This window comes from Zea mays, chromosome 9 (assembly GCF_902167145.1).
Source record: "Zea mays cultivar B73 chromosome 9, Zm-B73-REFERENCE-NAM-5.0, whole genome shotgun sequence".
Taxonomy (NCBI): Eukaryota; Viridiplantae; Streptophyta; class Magnoliopsida; order Poales; family Poaceae; genus Zea; species Zea mays.
This window is the reverse complement of record NC_050104.1, coordinates 21,343,785-21,352,612: the sequence shown is the minus strand read 5'-3', so window position 1 is coordinate 21,352,612 and position 8,828 is coordinate 21,343,785. Positions and strand designations below refer to the sequence as shown.

At 44.4% G+C, this 8,828-nt stretch overlaps 2 protein-coding genes across 2 annotated transcripts; both read left to right on the top strand.

The window, feature by feature from the left end:
* Positions 1-984: 984 nt before the first annotated feature.
* On the top strand, positions 985-2,271 carry LOC103647554 (inosine triphosphate pyrophosphatase). The gene is made up of 6 exons (XM_020544544.3): positions 985-1,044; positions 1,127-1,136; positions 1,314-1,345; positions 1,432-1,544; positions 1,925-2,001; positions 2,085-2,271. Exons 4-6 carry the CDS (start codon positions 1,479-1,481, stop codon positions 2,203-2,205), a joined length of 264 nt encoding a protein of 87 aa, XP_020400133.2. The 5' UTR covers positions 985-1,044; positions 1,127-1,136; positions 1,314-1,345; positions 1,432-1,478; the 3' UTR covers positions 2,206-2,271.
* Positions 2,272-5,417: 3,146 nt separating this feature from the next.
* Positions 5,418-7,723, top strand: LOC103638086 (uncharacterized). Its single transcript, XM_008661076.4, has one exon. The coding sequence runs from the start codon at positions 6,842-6,844 to the stop codon at positions 7,496-7,498; it is 657 nt and encodes a 218-aa protein (XP_008659298.1). The 5' UTR covers positions 5,418-6,841; the 3' UTR covers positions 7,499-7,723.
* The last annotated feature ends 1,105 nt before the right edge of the window (positions 7,724-8,828 follow it).

Below are 8,828 nucleotides of genomic sequence, written 5' to 3'. Positions count from 1 at the left end.
CCCGGCAGCGGCAGCCGGAACGTCGCCGCCTTGACGACCAGCACGGTCAGCGAGTAGCCTACCTTGCATCTCCGCTTTGAGCCATGCTAGCATCGGAGTTCCCTCTACTGCTGAACAATCGTTCTTCATTACCAAGACTTGTTACGTTGTGTGATCAAACCCCATCCATGCCATTTGATGTGGTTAGAAATGTTGTGGAGAAACAGTTGGGGAAGAACTTCGATGACATGTTTGAATTCTTCGATGTCGAGCCTGTTGGGTCTGCTTCTATTGCACAGGTTCGTGCTTAGGTATCTCCCTTCACCTGTGTAATCTGGGCAGCAGGGTAACATATGTACTTTCTACCTCCTGTGGCCTGCCAATTTTAGGTCTGTGCAAATGTTGTTTGCTTCTTTGTAACATAACATCACATACGTACTGGTAACAGATCACTTATTTTCTTACTAATTGTTTAGATATTTTGGAAGTTTTATTTTGCTTCATATTTATTAGGTGCATCGAGCAAGGCTTAAATTATCAAACACAGACGTTGTTGTCAAGGTTAGTAATATGCTATGTGTTTTGTTAACAACCATTTGAAACCTCAATTTTTTCGGATGTCATAATGAATTAGGAATTGACTAGGTTCAACATCCAGGAGCCGAACATCTGATGATGGTTGATATTCGGAATATGCAAGCAATGGCCTTGTTTTTGCAAAATATCTAAACAATTATTTTATATTATTTCATGTATTGCTATTATTTTCTTTCTTAACACAAAACTTAAGATCTCTTTGTACATATTGTCGGTGGAATTTGAATTAGGCAGTGCCTGAACTGCAAGGGGAGCCAGAGTACATATCCAAAGAGAAAGCACGAATCGCTGCATCTTAGGTACTTCCATGTTTTGGACTGCCCGCATATTGGGATATATATCCAATGAAGTAGCTTTTGGGTCTGGTACTCTGGTTAAAATCATCCATCATGCTCTTCATATAGGTGAATGGGCCTGTACTGGTGGAGGACACCTGCCTATGTTTTAATGCGCTCAAAGGCCTACCAGGTGATTTATTTGCGTTGTTCTTCTCATTGAGTTATTGTAAATCAGTTATGCAGAATTTGACATGCACATCTTTCTGCTGCAGGACCCTACATGTAAGTCCTTGTATTGCTCAATCATTCCAACTGTATAATTTTATCCCCAAGTCACACTTAATAAACATCCTTGACCAACATAGCAGACTGCATCTTAATTCTTAATGTTGAAGTCTTCAATGCCATTACTAATGTATCTGTTGTTTATTTGGATATCTTGCATACATGAATGAACAGAAAGTGGTTTCTTGAGAAGATTGGGCATGAAGGTTATAGAACCAACTAATTCTCGACTCTTGTGCTCCTGGTTATTTTATGTTTTGACTAAATAACCTCGTGCACCTTTTGTTTATAGGTTTAAATAATCTGTTAAAAGCTTATGAAGATAAATCAGCGTTCGCTATGTGCATCTTCTCTCTTGCTCTTGGACCTGGAGAGGAACCAATCACATTTGTTGGCAAAACTGCGGTAAGATGCCTTTTTCTGTTTGTGGAGTTCTGAAGTCCGATGCAGCTGTGGATGAACTGATTTACTAAAATCCCTGCTACAGTGCTGCTGTTAGCAAACTGTATCTTGGGAGTATCTTTTACTAACTTAATTTCGTTTTAGTAGCAAACCAGTGGAACAATTCAGTAACATGTGTACAATTTTATCTATTGGAGCATAAAGAGAGAAACAATGAACCATTAGCTCTGTTAGATTGTTTAGCCTTGTTCCAAATTCTATGCGCATGATTGCCTTGGTTACAGTAGGAGGAAGTATTTTGATTGTACCATACCACTTTGATGAATGCTGCAACATATTTATTTTTGGAATATCATGTTTTGAGACTGGTTCTCATTGTGCAGGGAAAGATCGTGTCTGCTAGAGGCCCTAACGATTTTGGGTGGGATCCTGTGTTCCAGCCAGATGGTTTTGAACAAACGTGAGTATCGAACGCAATTTTCCTGACAGTTCCTACTTCTCCCGCATCCTTTCTTCACACTGATTGCATATCATGTAATGCAGATATGCTGAGATGCCCAAGTCAGTGAAGAACGAAATATCTCATAGAGGGAAAGCTCTTGCTCTGGTGAAAGAACACTTCGCATCTGCTAGCTATACAGTTCAGAGCGACGACTCAGCTTAAAGTTTGACTTGGATTCCTAGACGAATGAACTGTCATTCTGGAATGTAAACTGAACTACTACTTTTAGTGCATACTTGTCTGGTGCCCTATTATACTTGCGAGTTGCGACATTTCTTCACTGGATCAACACTAGAATCACAAACAGGATAAATAGATTACACAGCACCCTTCACCAGTATCAATGCCGATAAGCCAAACGCACACAAGATTTTCACACCGAGAGATACTACACACTATCTGCATTTGAGTAGCTGCAGAATACACCAAAGAATCGTTGCCTAAAAACCCGACAATCTCTAGGGCCTCCTGAGTTTAACATGGAGAGGCATCTTCTTGTAGGTGGTGACTCGTTCCCTGGCCTGCCTCATCGTCCTTCCAAGAGATGATCTGCGCAAGAACGGGTGCCCATGCTTCTCACTGCCAGAAGCACTCTCTGGATCGATCTTGCAGCTGCCAATTGCGAGCTGGACGTCCTCTATCTCGAACAAGTCCTCCGTGCGGCTGCTCAACTCGGGTGTTCTCATGGACTTCCTGCAGAGGAAGGCCAATGATCTTAGCAAAACTCAACCGTCAAAACTTTAGCAAGGTTTTAAGCTTTTGAGTGTTTACCGTCTTTGAGAGGCATCCCTATCCTTATCCTTCGAAAGCACCGGTTTCGCCGATGCCGTAGGTCCTAGAGCTGAAAAACATTGGGCATTCGGTCAGGGATTCAGATGAAGTCGACACCAGGTCATGTGGGGGTAATCGGCTAACTGAGGATTGGGGGTTATTATACCCGTGCTTACGTGACAATCTCCACATTTTTATGTTGTTTTATGAAAATTGGTACACTCTAAAAATACAGTTATATCTTTGTTTTTGTTTAAGTTATAAATCAGAATGTTCTTTTGCTTTCACGTTAGAAATATTTGATTTCAACTAAGGTGGATTTGCCTTCATGTAACAACTGCCTTATATTGTAACTATTAGAAGCTTATATTCTTGAGTACATATTATTGTGTCTATTATTTCTCAATGGAAAACTGAAATTCAGTTACAACATAAACATGTATATCAGTTTTCAGAGCGGATATTTAGTTACAACATGAACAAGGACCTACAGTTTTCAGAGCTAACATCAACGACACCAAAATTCATAACTGAATACAGGATTATTTCAATATTTCCTCTGTGTATGTTATACAAATTCTGTAACTCGACGTCGCCTGCAACTCTTCTTCTAGGCATGCATTTGGAGACGAGGTGAGGCCCTCTAGTGGCACCGCGGCACACAAAGGTGGTGGCGCGTTGTGCCTAGCCAGTCGCGGCATGTTGTGCCTGTCCGATGACGGAGAGCTGTGCCCGCCCAGTCGCGGCAAGCAGCGCCCGGACGGTGGCAGCGAGCGGCGCCAGGACGGTGGCAGCGAGCGACACACCCAAATGGCAAGTGGATCCCGAAAGATGGCGGCTAACGGCGACGTGCCAGTGGCGGCGAGCTGCACTTTCCTGCTCGAACGGTGGCGGCGCTTCCCTACCAGTTCGATAAGGAAAGGTAGAAGAAACACGCTGCTGGGCCAGGTAACACGCATAGGGGGCTTCCTGTGAAATTTGCAGAGGCGGGTAAGAAGAGGTGGGAGAGTATTCTGCAAAATAAACATTTGCCGTTGGATGTATGATCTTTGTCACGTTTACCAGCGGACACCAGATCAAGGAGTGCAAGCCCCAGTGTTGGCAGGTCTCCTCGCATATAGGGGTCTCTTTCTATTAGCGAGTGAGGTATCTCAGGGCTCTCTGTGACTATCTTGTCGCTGTTATACTGAACCATAATGTATCAGATTCTTTTTGTTAGCACCCTTATGTACTCTAGGGTCACTTAGACCCATTGAATGGGTGGGTATATATAGAAGTAACTATGTATGTGCATGTGTGTTGCCATGGAGTTAAAATTAATATAAAATATAGATACGGATTGACAAACATCACTATAATATGCATCCAAGTTTCACATCACTATGAAAGAATGACAAGTAAATAGGAAATCAAATACTACCTCCATCCAAGTTTCACAAGCGTATATAAGTAATTTATGCATGGCTAGGATTATAAATGAATTACAAAACTTTATAACACATATTTTTATATAAGTTATCGTGATATTATATGTTCCCGTTGCAACGCACGGACGCTCACCTAGTTTATATAGATTTTAATAAGCTGAAACGATTTCATGTGCAATCTCGGACAAACGAATAAGACCTAAAGACACACACATAAACTCTACTCTACGGGGAGTACTACTACTTTTTTCGGCTCTTACATAGATAACTGCTTATTAATCCAGTTGAATATACTACATAAATAATTGGTGTTGGCACTCTTTTGGTCGATCACCTAGCACACCTTGACTTTGCTTGAGGGGGTGAAGACTTGCGGTACTCTTTGTGATTCTAGAGCGAACCGCTCACCCAGAAAGCACAAGACTAGTGTGTGCTAGGTGATTGGCACAAGACGTCAACACTTACGTAAAATAAATAGCTAGTTTGCAATGATTATTTTGAGAGAGAAAACAAATTGTGAGTGAACAAATTGCAAAAATGGAGGCATTTTTAAAAAACTCTTGCTTCACATTATAAATATATTTTTACAAAAAAGGCGCAAATCCTTGAGCCCACTCTACCATAATGTCACCGATGCCACTTTTTGAAATAGAAATACCACATTCCCTTTTCTAAAATATTGCTCATTTTTAGTCTTTTTTCGCATTTTAGTCTTATCATAAGTGAAGTTTCTATATATATTTTTTTTAAAAAACTCCCATACAATGTCAACATCTATAACACCCATTTATTAGTTTCATCAACTCACCATACAATGTCTTGAGAGAGCACTTATTTCAAGCTGTAGATAGATGTTATATTTTTTTTGGAAACACACTTTGTCATCAAAATTTAAAAAGTTTAACTTAGACCAATTCTAAAAAACTATACAATTTAATAGGAACTGCCGAACTGGATGTGCTTTTAGCATCAGATACGGTAGAAATATCGTTTTTTTTGTCACAAGTTTCGAAGATGTACTTTTAATTTGAAGTCTGGAGAAAAATAGGAACAAGGCAACTATCGTCTAGCAAGTCCTCCCTCTACGAGAAATTTGCCATTATGGATGTCCTCAGATGCGGTTTCAACGATTTGGAGACGTAGCGAGGGATTCTCTATTATGGAAAACTAGAGGGCAACCCACACTTCAAAATAGACATGACCACGCCATTACCAGCAGTGAACGACGATTAGGGCCGTTGAGACAGCCGCCGTCCCAGCGCCGTGAGTGCTCGCTGCTTTCCCGTCTTGTCCCTTCTCTCTCTTCTCTCCTTCTCCTCGCTTCAGAAACGCACCAGAGAGCTCTCGGACCGGATTGAAGTGCGCCGCCCGTCGTCGTGTGTTCCTGGCCCGTCAGCACACGCAGAGGGCGGGGCCGATCTGGAGGGAGATCCGGCCAGGCGCGGCCGGCGCTGGGAACTTGAGGAGCGTGCAGGGAATTCCATGGCGGGGACCAGGGGCTCGGTTGGGGGAAGAAGAAGTGCTCGGCTGGGAGAAACACCGGGGCGCCATGGGAGCACGGAGGAGATTCGACGAGCAGACTGGGCGAGCACCAGGAAGTTCTGAGCTATGGCAGCCACAGGGCGAGAGCAGTGCTGCTACAGTAGTGACCGCTGCAGCAGATAGGACAACGGAGGTCGGAGGCCCCTTCCAAGGAAGCAATGCCAAGAACCAACAAGAACACGGCAAGAACTAGCATCACTACAGTTGCAACAAATAATAATCTTACTAAATCGCCATCGATCTCGACGGCAAATTATCCGCTAATCATCTTCCACCTCCAGCTAAGTTCTCCGAGAACCATCATTGCAAAATGTGCTGCCATAAGCATGCAAACATTACTCCCGCCATAAGCATGCAAACAAGGACATCTTTTCTTATCTCTCTTGCCCCCCATCTGTCACGGCAATGGGCAAAATAGTTCGTTCTTCTGCTCACCGACGCGAGCCAATGATGCTCCTTGATCTCCATTCTCCATAGGCACCGTTTCCGGCACGGTGCGTCACGCGGCGCAGGTGTACGGCCAGGCGTCGCGGCTCTCCTCGTCGGGGGTAGCTGATGCGGGACCTGGACGAGGGCGCGACCCCGGCCGACGCCAACAGAGACCGAGCGCCTGCAGTACGTAGGAAATGGAGAATTGGAGATAGGCGCGCTGGATAGCAGAAGAAGCATCAGAGGAGGCACGACGGCTATGGAGCTTGGGCCTGCGGCTGTTGCAAGATGAGGAAGACGGCTGCTGCATTCTAGATAAATTTGCGCAGGAAGAGAAGAAAAGAACGACGGCTGCTAGGAAAGAGGTAACGGATGTAGACGATGTGAGTATCCATGGTTTTAATCAAAGAGGTTACCAAGTAATGAAGTGTTCTTGTTCGTTTTAGCGAGTGGCCTATTCCCTGCTTTTTCATATCGGCTAATCCCTCGCCTACACCTCCAAAACGTCGAAGCCGCACGTGAGGATCTCCGTAATAGCAAATTTCTCCCTCTACAAGCAGAATCGTTTCAGCTTATCAAATTCGAAAGTACGCTGCACGCCTGACTGCCGCTCCACACCCACCCTCGTGATGCTCGCCAGAGTAGTCGACCGCCGGGCCTCCGCCATCCGCCGCTTCCCGCCGGGCTGCGGCCGCCCCCACAAACCGGCGGCGGGGCCTCCGCCGTACCACCGGATTCCAACCGCCGCCGCCGCCAAAACTAAACACACACTCCCGAACCCCTCCGCGCGAGCGGCCACCAATACCGCCCCACCCCCGCCAAGACAAACCCTCTCAGCAACCGCCTCCTTGGGTGCCGAGGCGCCCGACCGTGGCGTGGGGAGCGGAAGGAATGCCGCTGCGGTGGTGACCGTTCGCCTCGTCTCGGCCGTTAGGGGGTACCCGCCGGGCTGCGGGCGAGGCGTCGCCGTGTCCAAGTCGAAGCCACCGGATTCGGAGGATGAAGCGGAGCGTGAGGACGGCGCGGGTAATCCGTCGGCGGTGGTGGGCAACGGTGACCCCAAGGCCAGAGCTTGTGACGGGGATGTGATGCTACGCGCGTCTGCGCTTGATCATGCGGAGTTCAGTTCCAATGGTGGGGTGACGACCGGAGGTGATGGTGACGCTGGTGCACATGATGAAGGTGGTGGGAAGCCTTGGGAGGTTACTGGCCTCATGGCGGCGCCGTTCTTGCCATGGGCGCGGCATGAGAGGAGGTCACAGCGGGGCAGCGGCGGAAGGCCTTAACCTGCTGTAAAGCATGTGCGAAACGTGGCCCTTGGTTTGCTTGATAGGTTGCATATATGTTGGACCATTTGCTGATCGTAGTCGTCCTTTTGGATGATCATCCTATTGACAGTGAACTGTGAAGGATTTGATCACTTCTAAATGCTTTGTTTCCAAAAATTACCATATACTGTGGTCAGAATCACAGAATTTAATTACTAATGGAAGAGTTGTTGTTTCATTTAATTGGTTATATCTATGCTCGGAATGCTGATATTAATAGTCTTGTTTGGAAGCAATCCAGTTTTTAATAAACATTTTTTTTATTTTTTTAGCTAGGAGAGGCTAGTTTTTTGTTTTTAAAAAACTGTGAATCCAATTTCTATAAACTGAGGCATAAAGTGGTATTTTTGGAACCACCTCAGTTTCCATAAACCAGTTTCTTAAAAATTGGGTGGTTCCAAACAGGCCTTTAGTCACTTACGTATTTGTTGAGCAGTTAGTAACAGTTGTAGTTTTCAAATCCCAGTAGACAGGACTAATTGCAGGCCTAAGCTACCCAGTGAGACACCCTTTGTGTTTCATCTTCATTATGGCAAATACGCCCATATGATAGTCCAGTTTTTCTCTTATGAGTGCATAATTTGAAGTAACCGGATGAGGAAACAAGCTTATGATATGCATTTTATATAGTTTTTGTAGGCTTTCCGACTTTACTGAACCTTATATGCTCAGGTAATCTTGCACCTCAAAAGTACAATTCAAAGCATTTTCAATCATGATTGTGGCAGTTGAATGATATTCTTGCTGATTCAATGTTTCATAAGGAAAGGATGCCTCCATTCTTGTGTGTTTCACTATGGTAGCTGCACTTTCGCTATTTTTGCACAAATGTTCTGTCCTTTGTGTTTAAGAGTTAATAGGTCCTGTAAGAATGTAACTCATCTTATGAATAAATGCCAATTAGGATGAAACCTGCACATCTGTTTCATAACTCAGTCTATGATGAACGGTCTTTCCTGTTTTCCCCTTCTTTTTTTGTTCAATGCACTGAACTGTATTGCGCTGTTTTAGAACATATTAAGAAGGTTGTCTTGTTGTAGAAATATGAATACACCGATGTGACACCCAACTGTTTTTTTTTCTGCTAATTAACCATTATCAGGTACTGAATATGTCCCTTTTCATATTTGTTGTTCCACATGGGATGATTTGAACAGTTGACTCGGTTACCTATCTGTATTATATTGCCTTAAACCTGTCTTTCCTGTTACCTAAGCATTTCACATGTCTCAGTTCTGCACTCTGAATATTAGTCAGCTCTTGTGGTTTATATGATACTCCATTTACC